This window comes from Danio aesculapii, chromosome 8 (assembly GCF_903798145.1).
Source record: "Danio aesculapii chromosome 8, fDanAes4.1, whole genome shotgun sequence".
Classification (NCBI taxonomy): domain Eukaryota; kingdom Metazoa; phylum Chordata; class Actinopteri; order Cypriniformes; family Danionidae; genus Danio; species Danio aesculapii.
This window is the reverse complement of record NC_079442.1, coordinates 34,995,671-35,015,986: the sequence shown is the minus strand read 5'-3', so window position 1 is coordinate 35,015,986 and position 20,316 is coordinate 34,995,671. Positions and strand designations below refer to the sequence as shown.

The window sequence follows — 20,316 nt, the reverse complement described above, 5'->3', positions numbered from 1 at the left end:
CAATCTTGCAGATGATGACAGGGTTATACCTTTAAAATGTTATCCTTGGCATTTGACACATAATAAAAAAGGGTTTCCAGGTGGCTTCGAAGCCAGCAATGTTATCAGATAGATTGTCTCTCTAAATGTAAAGTGCTAGAAAACTCTGAAAGCCAGAATTTAAAAAGTGGTTTTGATGGTTTTGTCCTTACTAATGTTATTTGAAAGAGTTTATAATGATGTAAAATATGCACTTAATGAATGTGCCGTGGTACATTTTAAGCTCTGATATTATTGGCCTATTTTTGACAGGCCACTGGGCTAGTTTTGTTGCAAAAACCTGGTAACCCTGACCAACAGTCAAAATTTAGCAATTAGTATCGTTGTTGAACGTTTAAAAAAAAAATACTTTTTCTTCTGCAAAAAAAGGCTACATTTATTTGATAAGAAAATACAGTAAAAACAGGGAAATATTATTACAATTTAAAGTGACTTTTTTTAATAGAATATAGTTTAAAATGTAATTTATTTCCATAATTTGAAGCTGCATTTTCAGCATCATTACTCCTGTCTTCAATGTCACATGATCCTTCATAATTCATTCTAATATGATGATCTGCTGTTCAGGAAACATTTATTAACATAGCATTGAAAACTATTGGGCTGCTTCATATTTTTGAGTAAACTTTTCTACAGCACTAATCAAAAGTAATTAGAAAGCATGTACTTTATTCACCAAGTTAACATTACAACGTTCAAGACTTAAAAACACTTCGTAAATGTAAAAAAAGGAGATTTTATTTCAAATGAATACTGTTATTTAAATTGTCTTTTTATCAACGAATCTTAAAAAGAAAAACATTTCAAAGTTTCCACAAAACTATGAAGCAGGAAAACATTTTCAAGCATTAATAATATCTGAGGCGGTTCATTCCGCTGTGGTGACCCCTGATAAATCAAGTCGAAGAATAGAGAATAATATCTAATTAACATAGTAGATTCAATTCTAAAAGATCCTGTAACATGGAAAAATGCTAAAAAATTCAGCTTTGAATCACAGGAATAAATTTAGATGTATTTAACTACATTCCTTACTACATTAACATTAATTTAACTACATTCATTGGTACATAAACTACATTATATTCATAAACTACATTCCATAACAAAACATGCTATGGAATCGTTATTTACCTTTATAACAACATTGTACAATCTGACGGTTTCTGATCATATTTTTAGATCAAATAAACACAGTCCTGCGGAGCACAACAGCCTTCTTTTAAAAACATTGTAACATACTGATCACAAACTTTTGACCGACTGTGTATAAAAAGCTGTCTCCACTCGGGTCCTGTACAGCAGCGAGGCTTGAACACACCCTGGGGCCGAGTTCAATTTGACACAATTACTGTCCACAGCTCTGTCACTAAGCAGATTACAGCTATAATTTCTTTATTGGAGAAATCCTTCATGTGTTCAGAGCGGCTGATAGCAAACGCTGAGGAAATGCGTTATTAGCTTGCTGCGATTTTTTTTTTCTCACAAGAACTGCCTTGAGCTCGACTGGCTGTGAAATGTCAGGAACAATGTAACCGCATGTAATTTGTGATGTTGCGATGATGGAGGAGACAAGCAGAAAGGGTGGAGGTTTGGAGCAAATGCCCCGAGGCTGTGGATAAATATGCCATCAAGACCTGGAAGCATTTAATGTGCCTTTAGAAAGGGACAGACGTCTGCATGTGTGTGTGTGTGTGTGTGTGTTCATCATCTCAATCAGCGCTGGTTCTGCCCTTCCTCCAGCTCTCCTGCTCTTGTCTCCAGTTTTTTTGATGTCTCTTCTATGGGCGGCGATGCATTTTGATGAGATTTGAGTAAGAGTGACAGAAGAGCATGTTGACTGTCAGTGGCACTTTACTGTGTGTGTGTTCAGAGAGACAGAGGCAGCTCAAAAACAATCACATCAACACGCCAATGATCAGACGATGATCTCTTATTGAGGCTGATGAATGGAGAAATAAAGCAAGACATAAGAGATGAATGGATTATATATAGATTGTCTTGGACATGATATGGATTGTATCGTATTCATTATAGGGGAACGTGATAGGTTTTGTTTTGGTCTTCTTTGTGAGAATCAGAGGTTGAGAATGAGAAAAAAAATCAAGACAGACAGCATTGGGAAACTTTTATATATAAAAATAAAATAACTTTACATAGTACTTTAAATGTAAAAAGTAAGTTTAATATATGATTATATTATATTGTATGTTTATATTATTCTCCAGTATCCCACAGACATACAGAATTAAATAATTCTTGTATTGTAAATTAAATTAAATAAATAAATAAATAAATGTACAAATTAATTAATTACTACAGTAATAAAAATAAAAACATTTTTAAAAGGGGTGATTTTTTGGGGGGGTTATGGCAACAAATACATTCTAGAATCTGATAATCAGCAGTAGGGATAACTGCTTTATTTTAGTACTCATTGTAAATAGTATGTAATGTAAATGCATTAAATTAACATTTTGTTTAATATAGGTTGATCTCTGCTAAAAAAACATATCCTTTATTTTTTTTAAAAAAAGGAAGCTCCAACTTTTAAATTATGTCTGACGGAGTACATTACATCAAGAAAAAATCGGGTATACCCTACAGGCCCATAGCCAGGGGAGGGTTCCTCCAGTCGGAAGACCCACCCCTTTCTGACAGGTTCAGAATTTGTCCCATACATGAGCTCATTTGTCCTATTTTGTCCAATTTTTACTGCTAAGCCATCATAAACAGCGGAAATAACCCATCGAAAAAAGTTTTAAGACCAAGTGGAATCCTCGCTTTGGTGTGACTTCAGCTAATCAGCTAATCAGTTTTGGCCAGTTGCACACAATTATTTTTATGAATCTAATATCCAGCTGTGCAAGAAAACATACAATCTGAAGAGAAGTCATTTTTCGCTACTGTGTTGTTTTTAACCACATGTGACCGATTTTAAAATTTATTGGAATACTATTTTGGTTTTGTTGTTATCCATGAATTTTCGAATATATTTGTTTTGGTTATGATGACCATCCGACAATCTATTTCAGCTAAATTAGTGCTTAGAATGTGCAGTATTTAAATCTCATAACTAAATAGTAGCCTAAATGAGGCCTATAACTGCAAAAGAACCACCCCTTTCACCAGGCTGGCTACGGGCCTGCCCTAATAACAAGGTTTTGTTGGTTGAAAATATTTTGTTCCCTTTTATTTCCTATCTACAAACTTGTGATTAGTACCTACTTTTATCACTGGATAGCACTGGTGGGTGGTTGGTTTATTTTTTGTTTAATTCTTATTTTTATGACTGTTGTTTTTTTTTTATGTCTAATAGATAAAATGTAAGTTTTATGTTTATATTTAAAAGAATAATATAATAAAAATATTTAAACCTGTAAATGCATTAAATTATTAAATAAAATTGTATTATTATTATACATACACACTTTTTTTTCATTTGATATTTTATTTACCTCTTTATGGATTGAACAAAACAAAACAAAACAAAACAAAACAAAACAAAACAAAACAAAACAAAACAAAACAAAACAAAACAAAACTAAACTAAACTAAACTAAACTAAACTAAACTAAACAAAACAAAACAAAACAAAACAAAACAAAACAAAACAAAACAAAACAAAACAAATAAAGTAATACTACTACTACTACTACTACTACTACTACTACTACTACTACTACTACTACTAATAATAATAATAATAATAATAATAAACAATTTAAACTGAAAATTATTAATAAATAATTGTTATTGCATTAATTTTTGCAATTTGGACTGTGGCAACTGGATTTGGATATTCTGTTTCACGCTTACTTGATTTAAATACACATTAAACAAAATTTTTCTTACACACATACACATAAATAATACATATTTTTTTCATTATGATTTTATATTATGGTGACAAAAACATTCATATAAGAACAACTAAAACCCGGCACAGCATTGAAATTTCTTATTATAAATTCTTATTTTAGTTGCTCATTCCATATTTTTCAAAATGTTTATTTTAGGTCTGCATAAATAGATAAACTAATAAATAAATAAGTAAATAATAATTAAAGTTGCGTTTTTATTAGTAAATTGAAATACGCCAACATACAATCAACTTCCAATGAAATGAATGAAAACTATTTATGTCAATCAGGAGGTAAAACAAATGAAGAGCAGACAGTTTGTACTGAATGAACTGTAGGATGTACCTGTTGTGCATCTGCATTAGTCTCTCCATCTCCTGCTCCATGTGCTCCTGTAACTCTCCTGACCTCAGAACAGCATGACAGATCGGACACATTGGCGTCTGAGTGTCATACAGGACCTTCACCTTACCTGGAGATACAGGAGATTTATTCTTATAAACACATCATAAAATCAGCTACTCTTAGGTTTTCCCTGCACCTAAACGTACAGGGAACACCCCCATACAGTCACATCCTGTATACAATAGTAGAAACACTCTCACATATCCATGCAAAGTGGACTGATAAAGGCAAATACATTTCAGATCCAAAGTTTGGGATCAATTACATTTTATAATGGCCATTAAAAAATATTGTTTAACTTAATAAGACTGCAATTCATCCAAAATACAGTAAAAACCAACAAAACAAAAAGGCTGTAAAAGTGTGAAGTATTATTTCAGTTTGAAAGAACAGTTATCCTATTTAACTTGTGTTTTTTGTGATACAACTTGTGATTTTAGACTGATTTCAGATTTCAGACTGCAGTAAATCACAGGATCCTTCAAAAATCACAAAATATGACCTGCTGTTTTAATCTATTTATTATCAGTGCTAAATCATAATTAAAGATTTTAATAATAAGTCGTCAGTCTGAATCAATCGTCAAATCATTAATGCTGAAAACATTTCTTTTTGCTTCTTAATTTTGTCTAAACCTTATACTTCTTAGGGATACTTTAATGAAAAGGAAGCTAGGACTCTTAATGCTTTTGTGCCATGCGCTTTAGACTTTGCGCCTAGATCGTTAAAATAGAGCCCTCTGAATGAGTGAATACTTCAGCAGATATTCCGACTCTGATTGACTGTTGTCATTTTCCTTTCTTTTCACAACTCTCATCATTAGTATTTATTTACAGTTCTGGGTTTACCTTTGGGTCTCTCAAACCAATAGCAGAACAGCAACTACTGGGGAGGTGGGGATAAAGATAGCAAGGCACAATCTGATTGGTCAAATTTAGATAATCAACCAATGCATAAAATAAAAGCAATTTTTTACACGTTTACTGCATATACAGTATTGATATCGCAATAACGATAATTTTGTGATATATTACGCAGCCCTAATGCAAGCCACAGCCCTTGATAAAAGTGACAGTGGGCCCCTATGTGAGTCCCATCTCTTTAAAATATTTTCATCTCAAATAAATTCACTGACAAGTACTAACTGCACGCCTCTCTGCCTAAAGGCAAGCAGCATCAGTAAACAATGAAATCCCATGGCTGAAATTGAATTTATAACCACATTACCTGCACAGATAACGTCTGCAAATAACAAGATGATAAAAGGAATTTGATTTGATTTTGGGATGAACATGACTCTTTTCTCTCCTCTGGCTGAAGGAACTCTCATCTGAGGCATTTGAGACAATTTCTAAAATGATAATGTTAAACGCTGACAAGGATGCACAGCTTTAATTAATATACACAGGAAAAAACTACACACCAATGTGAAGCTAAAAACGTCTTAAGATTAAAACAGAAATACACTGCAAGCTTAAAATTTATTGCCAATTTACACTATGCAAAAAATCTGTCATGTTTTGTGATACTACAAGACAACACTGTTTGTAAAATAATACTTGAGTTTATTTTATCACTGCACTAAATCCAAAATCAATTATTAAAATATTATGTGGAGTTTGTTAGTTTTTGTGTTTTGTTCTATTATGGTTTATTAGATATATATTCTGATTATGCTAACATATTTTGCTAAATACATGTTAAACATTTTTACTGAATATGAATTTTTACGTGCATTTGGCCTATATATCTTTTATAGTTGAAAAAATAGACTTTTGTAAATCAAATAAAATCCTAAGCAGACTCGTAGCCAGGGGGTTCGGGTGGTTTGAAAGACACCCCCCCCCCCCCCCTTCTGACAAAGTCCAGAATTTGGCCCCTAATGAGCTCATTTGTCCCATTTTTGACAATATGCCATCCTAAATTGTGAAAATAACCAATAGAAGAAGGCTTTAAGAAGAATAACCAATAAAATAAGCAATAAAAGAAAGCTTTTCTTATTTAAATGGAAAAATTCTGACTGAGGAAATGAGCTGGCCAGTTTGTTATTTGCCTATAGGCTAAAGTTTTTAATTTAAAACAAGTTTTAACAGCTTCACATTTTTTTTGTTTTGTTTTATGATGGATGATAATAAATTACTGTAGCATTTAACAATTGTGTTTTATAATAACTAGTATTTTTCATTCATTTATTCATTCATTCATTCATTCATTCATTCATTCATTCATTTTCTTTTCGGCTTAGTCCCTTTATTAATCCGGGGTCGCCACAGCGGAACGGACCACCAAGTATTTTTTCATATTTCAAAAATTTTTGTATCATTACATTGTATATAAAACTGTAATAACTACACTTTAAATGCACATTTGTAAATAAACATACATTTTTGTAAACAAAAAATAGTATCATAAGCACTTTGACAAAAATGTAAAATGAAGTATTTTTGTTGCATCAAATAGTGTGGTAATGATAACCGTCCGACAAGCTAATCCAGCACAAATAAGTGCTTAAAATGTCACTAAAATGCAGTTTTTAAACCTCGAATATCTGCAAAAAGGTCCATTTTGGATGAAAAAAGAACCACCCCTTTTAATAGGCTGGCTACGACCCTGCTAAGAATTAACAAGCGGTCTTTAAGGGTGGGTGCGTGGGTGGACAGACGGACTGACTGACTGACTGACTGACTGACTGATTGGTTGATTGATTGACTGACTGACTGACTGACTGACTGACTGACTGACTGACGTCTGTGTCGCCCCCATTGGAACACTAACGTTTTTTTTACTAAGCGTAAATGTTTGACAGTTGCCAAATTAGCGGAATAAATGACCAAAGTACCAAATAATACCTGCCATGAGTATAACCGCATATACCATCAAGAGGCACTAAAATCACTCTCTTAGGAGAATTTTGATTTCACAATTCAAAATAAATGATGTAATCCAACGTCAGTGCCCGAAAGCTCCGCCCCTTCCGCTTAGTGAGCAAAGCAGCGGCTGTTGAGTGCGTGAAATGTCCAACATTCCACACTTCATTTTACTAGTTGAATAAGTGCATCATCTAAGTATTTGAAGTGCACTTATTCTTTTTAGAATTTCAGTGTGAATGCACTACTTCCACTATTTATACTACGAAATGGCGTAGATTAGTGCATATGTATGCAATTTGGGCCATACCTAAAAAAGCTTTGTTCACTTACAAATGCCTTTATTAAATTTAAAATATAGTAAAACATACAGTGAAAAAATGGTTGATTGCAAATTGTTGCAAACTATTTATATAAGCTGAATTTAAACAAACAAATTAAGTTAATACACATTACTAATTTTAACATGTTTGTTTAAATTCAGCCAATATAAATTGTTTACAACCACTTAACTTAAAAAATTTTGCAAATCCAATGAATAATTTTTTTTTCAGTGTACAGAAAATGTGAAGTATCTTTTTAAGCTGAGATCCAGATGATCCTATTAAACTATTCTAATTTAGTGTTTAAAATACAAAGAATATTTCTTAACATTACCAATATGAGAAAAAAAAGAAGTGCTGCTTAATACTTGCGGAAACCAAGAATATTTTTTAAGGATCCTTTGAAAATGTTCGAAGCAACAGCATTTATTTGAAACAGAAATCTTTTGTAACGTTAGAAACAACATCGAAGGTCAATTTTTTTTCAATTTACTATCTAAAGTGAAAAATCTAAAGTGAAAAATCTGCAACATATCTACCCAGAGCTATCAAAATAAACGAATAAAAGAAATCAAATCCTAACAATTACTTTAAAAGGGAAAAGAATCTCATAAGTAAGCAGGCATTCATTATATTTAGACAGCCCCATAACATTTCCTCCTCGAGTTATAGGATGACTGCACATGCCAACATCCATATGACAACTGCCATCGTCATGATGGGAGACGAATTCTGAGACGGCCATGAACTGACCTTTCCAAAATGCCACATTTCATCCTGGCTTTCTGTCACATTACGACAATATGTCAGAAGCCTGAAAAAGACAATACTTGAGGCTTGTGTTTCACATAGCTGCGTGCAAAGGGGTAAACAGTCATTTTACTGGAGGCCAGATCAACGTGCTGCTCTCCGTAAATGATTGACGTCAACTGTATTGGTTGCAGTGGCTTTTTGAAAATGTCACCATTGGAAATTCAGACAGCCGATGAGATCTGAGACCATATATCCAACTCCTTTGAAATGCATGGAATAGAATAGAATAAAATAAAATAGAATATGAATCAAGAGAGGCTGCCTAAATGGTTTCTGTCATAATTTTGCAGTTCATTAACTTTATTACTTTACAACCTAAGAGCCAACTAGATTTTGAAAGATTCTTAGGCCCTGAAATGTTTTCTGAAACACACTTTCTTACATTTAGCAATGCATGCAGAATGCTAGAACTGAATATAAGAGAACAGAGTAGAATGTGAAATAATAATAATACAGTTAGATTGTTTATGTAACAAAGCACGCCTTTTGTAAAGCTGCTTTGGAACAATAATTATTTGGAAAACGCTAAGTCAACAAAGTTTTTGCCTTTAAAAAACTCCATACTCTTGTAGCCAGTGAGGTTTGAGACAGCATAATAGTTTCTAACATTATGTAATCTATAAAGGACACCTAGAATAGAATAGAATAGAATAGAATAGAAAAATGACATTTGCCTTTTAATTATTCCACTCTTGTAGTCAAAGAGGTTTCATATGACAAATAGGAAAACTACTTTAAAAAGAACACAACAGGATAGAACAGAATATGAAGAGCTAAGATGCAACAGCCGATTCGAATGTTGTCAATTAAATTAATAGGAGTTATCGGTGGTAATCAGCTGATAAATATGGGTCAGTAGGACCTTCTGCACTTACTGGTAGGCTCAGAAGGCTGTTATCATCCATCCACATGATTAATCAGCTATAGATCACATATGGCTGCAGCCGGACGTTAACAAGAATTATTTATTAAATTTCCCATTAGTTATATTTTATTAACGTCTCCCCCTACACCAACCCTAAACCCAACCGTCACAGTTATGTAAAAACAGATCTGGATCTGGAGTCTTCTCTATTAGTATAGCTGATTAACCACAAGAATTATTTATATTATTTATTAATTTCCCCATTAATTGTATTTTATTAATGTCTACCCCTAACCCAACCCTAAACCGAACAATCACAGTAATGTAAAAACAGATCAGGATCTGGAGTCCTCTCTTTTAGTACAGCTGATAACCAGTGATAATGCCCATTCAATCGAGTGACAACATTCAAAGCGGGTGTATGCAAAAACCTGCAAAACAAAAGTGCCATCTGAAATTTCTTTCTAGAATGAGCATTTTTCTTAACCTGTTGTTTTTGTTCGGTTATCTCACATTAAAGGCAACGAAAAAAAACAATTAATCACAATTAAGATTAAATTACTGAACATAACACTCGTCTGAAAACATGCTTATTTTAAAAGTGAAGTTTCACAAACTAATTTCGAGAGGAGCACGTGATATGATTGACTACAGCTGATCCTCATTGCTAATCATTAGCTAGCCTATCAGATCATTCTAAAAGTACTATAAATATCCTGCCTAAACTTCATTCCTTATCTTCGTTTTTGGAACCCCCCCCCCCCCCATCCTTCCCTTCTCCATCCTCCTCTTTCATGATCGGGCAACACGGTGGCTCAGTGGTTAGCTCTGCTGCCTCGCAGTAAGAAGGCCACAGGTTCAAGTTCTAATTGAGCCAGTCGGCACTCCCTGCGTGGAGTTTGCATGTTCTCCCTGTGTTTGCGTGGGTTTTCTCCGGGTCCTCCGGTTTCCTCCCACAGTCTAAAAACATGTACATAAGTGAATCGTAATACAGTCACAAGCACTTAATGCATACATAGCAAAAGGGGGCACTCGAGAAACTCCTGATCTCGTATCCCTCCTAATGCTCATTGACCAGGCGGGAACCTTGGGCTCATCTATCTGCGAGCTCAGGGTTCTCTCCTGGGACAGCATGCCAAACCTGCTATCATAGTCGAGCATTATCTAAGTGTGAACTCTTGAAGACTATTTTGAATGGCACTTAGAGGTTTTGCATCTGAACTCTTCATTTGTGACACAAAAAAAATATGCTTTTTGCCCTTCCATAATTCCATAATCTTGTTTCCAGCAAAGATGGAGACACAAACTAAAAAAATATTTTATATGGAACAAACAGAACAAAGCCGAATATGGGTCAATTAAAATTAAATATCTATCAAAAATCTTAAAGCAAATAAGGTTTAACACAGAATTCATTCAGTAACCCATTTAGATAACTTAAAACGTAAAGGTCCCGTGAAGTGCTTTGAAATGGCCATTTTAATTTGATGTTTGGCATCATATCAACTGAGACATGAAGACATGGAGGGACATAGAGTAGCTTTTCCCCTTTTGAAAAAACAGCCAATAACATTTAGTTTTAGTAAGAGTGGCTGAGCTCAAGTAAATCAAAAAAAAAATAAATGAGAAGCGTTATGAAGGAGGTGGGACATGTCAGATATAGAATTTGATTGGTCAGAAGATTTGATGAGAAACTGAAGTATGAAAAAAAATCCTTGACCTATTTAGGGGAAAGTGCACAACTGCAAGCTTTGAATGTTTATGTTTTCTAAATGTGAATTTTGTCACTGTTTTGTAGCACTAACTCTGATATTAACATAAAAAAATGTTTTTCATTTCACAGGGACTAGAAGGAATAGAATAGAACAGAATAGAACATAATAGAGTAGAATACAATAGAAAAGAACATGTGACATTCGAAGCAAAGCTGACGTAAAGGGAGGTCCCTTAATGGTTTCTGCCATGATTTTGCCTTTCAATAACTCTATAATGGCCGCGACCTTTCAGTAATCCGAGGGCATGCGCGAGGCAGCGACTGGCAGGGGGCTTGTTCCCTGGCAGACTTTCTGAGGAGACTGGCAGTTATAAAACAGAATTGGCCCACTCTACACCTGCTATGAAGCCCCGACAAGTAGCCTGAACCCGTCTGGTTCGGGTTTAAGACATCAAATGTTTCATTTTATACAGGGGATTTCATCGTTCCTTCAATACGCTTTCTGAAGTGCAGGGGAGTATACGCGAGCTCCAGTGGCTGTTTTTATTGAGGAAAATAATGGGCCATTGAAAAAGGCTATTTAATAGGCAACATAATAGGCAATGTAGCAACACATCTGCTGTGGAAAATCATTTCCTTCGTTTTCAAAGGTATTTTCTTGATTCAGACCTTCTTTCATTAATTTGGCTTAGAAACAGCTTAATCACTCTGGCACCGAACCAGGTACATGTGGGGGTAAAAAAACCAAATTTGCTATTATTGAGGGTAATCAATGTCTGAAATGGAAGGCAGAGTGGAAATATTACATCGATAAATCCTACAGCTGCAAGAGAGACGCCTTACACTTGCATGTTCGATATTATAATGCGACCTATTCGATTAAAGTGAAAATGGCTTCCAATTACATCCTTACTGTCAAGTCAATGAGCTCATTCTGTTCTGTCCTGGCCCACGCTTACGTTTAATAGCCAATCAGTGTCTCGTTAAACAATATTTAAATCCTTCTCATGTCAGCCAAACATGGTATGTGCCTGTCAGAACTACAGAAATTAAAACTAACAACAAATATTCTGAAAGCTTGAAAGCTGTGGAAAAACGAAACCATTTCTCTGTCTTTTTTTTTCCAAATAGAAAACTGAAGTCATTGCATTTGGGAACGGAGATGAGGTTCTCAAGGTGAATGCTTATCTTGGCTCTAGGGGTCAAACAACAAAAAATAAGGTCAAGAATCTTGGTGTGATTCTGGAGTTAGATATAACTTTCAGTAGTCATGTCAAAGCAGTAACTAAATCAGCATACTATAATCACAAAAAATTGCAAGAATTAGATGCTTTGTTTCCAGTGAGGGCTTAAAGAAACTTGTTCATGCTTTTATCAGCAGCAGGGTGGGCTACTGTAATGAACTCCTCACTGGCCTTCCCAAAAATACAGTCAGACAGTTGCAGCTCATCCAGAATTCTGCTGCCAGGATTCTAACCAGAACCAGAAAATCAGAGCACATCACACTTGCCCTCAGGTCTTTACACTGGCTCCTAGTAACATTCGGAACAGATTTTAAAGTATTATTACTTATCTATAAATCACTAAATGGCCTAGGAGCTCAATACATTAGAGATATGCTCACTGAATACAATCCTAATAGATCCCTCAGATCTTTAGGACAAAGTAACACTCTCTGCTGAAATCAGCTTCCAGAAATGATCAGATGTGCTCCAACATTAGGCACATTCAAATCAAGACTGAAAACACATTTGTTTAGCTGTGACTTTACTGAATGAGCACTGTCCTACATCCCACAAATAGTGTCTTTCATTTCTTTTTCATTCCTTAAAACCTGTTTAACACATTTTAATCTGTTTTTAATCATTTTTAATAGTTTTTTGTTTTTATTTTTTTGTTTCTTTTATTCTTGTTTATGTAAAGCACATACCATTGTGTATAAAATGTGCTATATAAATAACATTTCCTTGCCTTGCCTTGGATTTCCTTTATTTACTGTAATATTTGCTATATTCTGTAAGGTTCTGATAGCATTTCTTCCATATTCCCAATACAAATTTACCATTTAGAGCATATTTTACATTTTTATTTCAATTGCTTAATTATTTACATTTGTACAGATACAATTGGTGAAGATATCAAATGCTTTTATTCATATTGTGACTAAAATCTTTATTCCACTAAATATTGATTTGTTCTGGCAACATTGGTACTGTGTTGCCAGAAGTGTACACTGTAAAAAATGCTGGGTTCAACAAAATTCCTTCATGTTGTCCTAACACAAATCGATTAGGTTAATTTATTTGTTTACAAGTTTAAGTGGATTCAACACAAAACAACTAGGCTGTCACAAAAACAACTTAAGAATTGTGTTGGTTCAACTCATTTTAAATAAGTAGTTTAAACAAGCTGCAAAAGTCCTTTTTGGAGTGTATATAAACATGTCTTTTTTGTAAATTCTAATTTTATGTTATACAATAATTGAAAAAATTTTAAAATTCAATTGAGACGAAATACCATTAGCCATTTCCAAAACAAAACAAACAAAAAATGTTTTACTCCAATAAATAAACTGAAGAGAAACGTAAAATTTCCAAGGCGTCTCTCTTTTCATACTTCTGTTTGATTTAGATATAAATGTCCTCTCTAGAACATTACTAACAATACAAATAATTTTCGTAAACATAACAAAGCCTGCAACTCTAGGTTTGGTCTTGTAGGTTATGACTCCAGATATGGAGGAGAGTGATCAGTGTCTCAGAAATCCCTCCATCATAAATGTCCTCATAAAGATGAGGGATGGACATCTATACAGCTGGCCGATAAAGCTGTGGCACTCATCGCTCCAGAGAGCTGATTGCTGCCTTTAACTGTGCGCTGTGTCAAAGAGTTCAGCCCTGGAGAAACATTTAAGACCAGCTCCAGCTCTGCAAGACCACAGGTGAGAGACAATCAACACAGCTGATTTGCTGGCTCAAGTCAAGAACATCTTATTAGAGATTACACATTTTAATCATGAACTATATTGTAAAATAAGAATAGTCTTTATATATATATATATATATATATATATATATATATATATATATATATATATATATATATATATATATATATATATCCGGATATTTACTGGTGACACTGTGTGTAAAGGGCTTATATATATATATATATATATATATATATATATATATATATATATATATATATATATATATATATATATATATATATATATATATATATATATATATATATATATATACACATATCTTATATAAGCCCCTTTCACACAGTGTCACCAGTAAATATCCGGAAAATATCCAGAACGACTTTACAGGTATATTCATATATGTAATGTTCACATAGGAAAGGACGTTCTGGAATTTTTTTCCGAAAAGACCATTCACACATTGATTCCAAAATACTGGTAAATTCTGACATCATTAACCAGAAATGAGTTTTAAGTTGCTATGCTTGTATTAAACATGAAGGCGATCCGTGTTTTTCGTGATCCCTCGTGATTCCTTCACATGTACGTGCGTCACACATCTGAAACAAAGTCCCTTTACGGCAAGTAATTTCACTCGGCGGCCATCTTTGAAACGCCTCTCGGGCAGTATGCTTGGGCATTATGTCTGAATGGGGCAACATCAAATTCTCCAAAACTGCTTGCCAAGCTAACGATTAAATTTCATATTAGGAATCACCAATAAAATTAAACAACAACTGTCTCTTTAGTTTCATTTCTAAATGTTTGAATCACACAAAATCTGCAGAAACTTACGGCTTGTTCGAGTCCCTCCCCCGGAGTATTGTCAGTCTATAGCGGTCAATGATTGGCTCCTGTACTAGAAGGTGGGCTTTATTTGCCATATAGCGATCGATGATTGGCTCATGTACTAGAAGGCAGGCTTTATTCGCCATATTGACATTTTCCCCATTCAAAAAGATACGAGAAACACATCTTGTGTATTTCAGAGTCTTTGAACGCAGAGCTTCCAGGTAAACTCACAGTGGTTTATCATAAGAATTTATCGATAATTTTTTCCACAGTTGGCGTAAGAAGGAACATAGAAACGTTATCTGACTAACAACTAGCAGCTAAAGGTGTCTGGAAAAGTTATTTTCATAAACAGCATAGATGTGAATGCGTCTGAATGATTGGAGTAGACGTCACACGTCAGCGCCTACTAATCGTGAATGCGCTCTTTCCTGCAATTTTCCCTCTGCGTTTACACAGCACAGCATTCTGGAAAATTACCAGTAATGTTACAACTTCACTTTCCGGTAAATTGCTGGAACAAATTTCCCGGTATTTTCAAAAAGGGCCTGTTCACACATGATCCCTATATTACCGGCAATTTTCCAGAAAAGTATGTATGTGTGAAAGGGGTTATTGTGATTTCTGAATGAAAAAAATGTGTGTAAATAAAATTTATTTAAGTTTATTTTAATTGGAGAAAATCAGATGCCTAAATCTGACAGATCATTAACAGGAATTAACAGGAAAAAAATACAGAAGAAATGTAAAGTTTTACTATAAGTTTAAATTTTGGATAAACATTACAAGGTCGAAATATATAAAAAGGCATGAATCAGTTTTATTTAGAATCTTTGCATCTATTTTTTACTAATATTTTCTGTTTTCAATTCATAGTTAAATTCTGTTTTCAATTCATAGTTCAATTCATTCATGCTTAGATTTGAGATATTTTTAGGTATTTGTTTTGTTGTTTAGATTTGTTTGGAAATGTCTATATAGTTTTTATTCATTGTGCTACAATTTTAGTTCAATTAGTTCAACAAAAGAGTTGATAGTTTAGTAAACTACAGTATAATGATCCTGGCAGGATTGAATGATTTACGATAAATTACATAAATATATAAGCAAAAAATTCAAAAACATCTCAACACAACTAGATTTGATTGTGTGACCGCCATACACAAAGTTTCCTTATAAGCAATCATTAAAAAAGCAGATATTCAAGAAAAGCAGGTCTCTTTTTAATCATGCAATACTCTTATACAAAAGAGAGCCGATCAATGCATGTTAAATCTCAAAATACATGCACTGTTTTGATACTTTTATTGTTCTTAATGCATATGCATGACATACAGTATGTGTAGTGCTGCTACAAAAGCAATATGCTGTAAATTTAGGCTGGCTGTTAGAAGTCAACTAGGCTGCGGTGTGTCTGTTCTTAAAGGTTATTTTGATAATAATTGATACTGATGGGGGGAATCATTCTCTAGATCTCCACAACGGGTCTAATTAATGAGCACTGAGGGAATCTTAAATAACAAAGACAGTCAGATCGATAGTAGTGATGAGCAAGAAACTACTAAAAGAGAGTGTGTAAAAGAAAGTGTGAAAAAGACAAGAATAGAGTAACACCGGGGAAAATTAACAGGATTGTGTGAATTCAAGCCTTTGGAGGAACAATTACACAACAGAGCTGTCATGATACTGGAGTTGCATGACTTTGATACAACACCCTAAATATACCAATACTCAATACTATTTTAATTTTATGCATATCTTAATTTGATAATTTACCAGAGTAGAAACCTGAAGCATGGTTCAATGTTGAGAGTTTTTACTGCTGGTCTGGTCAGATTTTTTTCCTCAAATATTTTACTCTGACATTAGACGTAACTGACTGTGTTTATCAAAACATTTTTACATTCACAGTTAGTCATTTATCACAGTGATCCTCAACCAACTGGCCGCAGACTGGTACCGGTTCGTGGATCAATTATTTTCGTTAAATTTTTTATCTGAGTCTGATCTGAACGATCTTTTATTTTGAAAAATCTTTTATTTTGGAAAACGACCATATTCTCTCACTTACATCTTGGTCAATTGAGTGCCCAAATTTAACCCACAAGCAGCAAAATGAGTAAGAAACAGTCTTTGGAAAATTTCTTTGCGAAGGAGAAAAAGGCCCAGTGAAGGACCTGCGAACTGCAAAGGAATAGATCCGCAACCCATTTGTCTTAAATCAGGTGAATCCAGCATGTCTGTGCAAGAAGATCAATTGTGCAAGAGGATCAAATATCTTTTCTAGAGTTCGCGCAAGTTCGTTATTTCCAGTAAAAGTGCACAGCTTGCTTATGCAAGCGGCGTGAACGCTGATTTGACATGCTTGGGCTTTCCAGACGCACCCAGTTGAATGAAGGCGGGGATCGCACTGTGAGTCACATAACAAAAACTGACCGATCAGCTTCAGCTTGTTTGGAATATACACATTTCGGTAGACTAATTATCCTAGACAAACACAGAACACTCAAACACTGCAGTGCTTCGTAATTTTCTCCATAAATAAAACTTGTATCAGAGTGACAACAATGTTTTGCCAGCTTGTCGCCTAGCAACCTACAAACAACGGACCACTGTAAAATTGTCAGAGAGATGAAAGAGTGTGTTTTCTACAGGTGGTTTATCAAGCCCACTCACCTGTGTGAGGCACACTTAGAATTGCATTATGTTTTGAGGTTGTCGTGTGGTGTGGTGCAGGTGGGGGAGGGGTCATTTTAAGAACGCTATGACGAAGACAGCAAAATATTTTAATAACAGTCATTAACCCTTATGCATCTCTGTGTTGCAACACATGATGTTGGTCAAATACTATCATCCGCTTCTGAAATAAACTCCCATTATTCCGTGGGTGGGTGCTGATTTTTATGGTCTCCCCAAGAACTCATCAGCAGGAGTTACAGGCCTGTGAAGGCAGACATTTCAAATAAACCAAGTCTGAGAGACTGGCCAAGATGAAGACACACACCTGCTGACCAGAGGACAGGAGAGGCAGAGCTGTCCTAAAGAATATGAACTACACCTGCGTGTGTATGTGTCTCTGTGTGAGTGGCTGTAAATAATATATATATTTATTATATATATATATATATATATATATATATATATATATATATATATATATATATATATATATATATATATATATATATATATATATATATATATGTATAAATGATCTAAAATAAAATAAAAATGCAGTACAGGTCTTTGGCTCTAAATAAGCTTTTATGAATTCACCATATTCAAATGGTGAATTCATAAAAGCTTATTTAGAGCCAAAGACCTGTACTGCATTTTTATTTTATTTTAGATACACATGGCTTAAATTAAACGCATACACTAAGCAGTCACAATATGAAACATAGAAAATATATTGACCATAATATAATATAATATAATATAATATAATATAATATAATATAATATAATATAATATAATATAATATAATATAATATAATATAATATAATATAATATAATATAATATTAGGGGTGTCAGAATTAATTCGGACAATTCGGTATCGGTTCAGTAAAAATCATAACCGGTTATTATGTACTAATGTCATTTATCCCATGTGCGCTATGTCGCTGTTGCTTACTATGGCGAGGAAGGCGAGTATTTACAACGCTCCAACTAATTAAAAACGCAGAAACTGTGCACAATTTCACTGTGTGTGTGTGTTTGCTGGACAGTCTTTCACTGCCACTTACAGCAAAAGCCCCTATTTCACTGTGATTGAGAGAATAAAAGTAAACTCCATTTCTCATGTCTGCAGAGTTTTCTCTACCGCTGTCTATCATGGATCAGCAGTGATCGCCGCTGCTGTTTATCAGTGTTACTCATCTGGGAGCGCCAGAGCGTTAGAGCCAATCCCAGCCCTTTCTGTTCAGCGTGTGACCAATCAAATGGGTTTAAGAAACAACTCGGTCAACAAGGCTCAGAAAGCGAGCGGTATATTTATATTTGTTTCTTTCCTATGAATGCGCGTGCTGTTTAAAGGTACAGTTTATAAGAAATATAATATAATATAATATAATATAATATAATATAATATAATATAATATAATATAATATAATATAATATAATATAATATAATATAATATAATATTGTTTATTAGAACTTTAAAATAAATATTATCAGACATTTATAGAATAAAACACATATTAAATTTTACTCAAATGCACACTTAGTAAATACTGTAAAAACTGGGATTTTTCAAGTGGTCTCTTTAGCACAAGGCTACACTCAGTGTGAATGCTTCTGACTATGTATATTAGTGTATTCATTTGTGTGTGTGTGTGTGTGTGTGTGTGTGTGTGTGTGTGTGTGTGTGTACACCTGAGACAGCTCAGTCTGCACAGAGTGTAATGGGCCAGTCGGGAGTCAATGAAGTGACAGCTAACACCTCATAAACCTTGAGCTTGAGGGCCTGAACTGCACTAAGCCTCACTGTAAAACACACACAAACAATTAGAAATAAGCACACACACAACCAAACACACAAACAAACATAACTACATGCCCACCGCATCTTTATACGCAAACACATGGAAGGACTTAAACAGTTTTGAGTATTGCCTGTTTTTCTCCAACCACACAGAAACATTTCTAAGCTATACTTAATAAAAACACAGAATAACCAGCCCAATCTCATGAGGAAACATAACTATTTTACGCACTGCCATAAATGTACAGTAGCTAATTTGTAACAATTACGATTTTGTGTCCCCAAACCCTAGCCCTTATTGGGGGATAAACAAATTATACAAAAATGTACAAATGAGATCAACCCAGGTTCATTCTGAAAATGTACCATTTACATTTATGGAGAGCGCTAAAAACGTCCCAGGAGGTGTGTTTTTTTTTTGGTGCAGTTTTTGTTTTTTGCGAATCCACCAGAGGCCGCTGTGTATGCTCTTTGAAATGTAATTTTTCTCTCGCAAGTGCAATTTGTGCCTGCTGTTCTCACATAAATCCATCAGAGACTGCTGTCGACTGACTGACTGACTGACTGACTGACTAACTGACTGACTGACTGACTGAACAATCGACTGACCTACTCTCCTCCTTTCATAAACCCAACCAATAGTGTTTTCAAAAGCACAGACTAACCCGCCAACCCACTTCCCTAAACCCAACCGACAGTTTTAAAATGAAATCCAGAAAAAGAAAAGCCCTCGTCTGATTTTTACCACATGTTCAGATTTTACCACATTCTCACCAGTGGTGGAAAGGGTACTAAGAAATCATACTTAAGTTAAAGTACCATTACTTGCCTAAAATGTAGTGCAAGTAGAGTAAGTACTTGCTGTAAATAATACTCAAAGTATGAGTAAAAAGTAGACCTTTCAAAAGTACTCAAGAGTAGTGAGTATCACGCTGTAAAAAGCTGATGCATTTACATGTAATTTGTGGATGTGTGTAAACGTAACATTCTGTAGTGCATTTAGTTATTGCCCAGCAGGCACACAACGTCATAAGATGTTAATATTAGGTTCGATTTAGGTTGTGATGTTGATTGACCAAAATTCAATGTCTAGCCAGCGTATTAGGACAACATTATTTTGATGTCCAATAATGACGTTAAATGACGTTGATATTT

The 20,316-nt window shown here is 34.3% G+C and overlaps 1 protein-coding gene across 1 annotated transcript in view; it reads right to left on the bottom strand.

The window, feature by feature from the left end:
• Positions 1 to 20,316, bottom strand: part of rnf220b (ring finger protein 220b) — a 73,163-nt gene that overhangs the window by 21,067 nt on the left and 31,780 nt on the right. Inside the window, exon 3 of the mRNA XM_056463832.1 lies at positions 4,248 to 4,374. Coding sequence (XP_056319807.1) covers positions 4,248 to 4,374 — 127 coding nt within the window. The remainder of the gene's footprint in view (positions 1 to 4,247; positions 4,375 to 20,316) is intronic.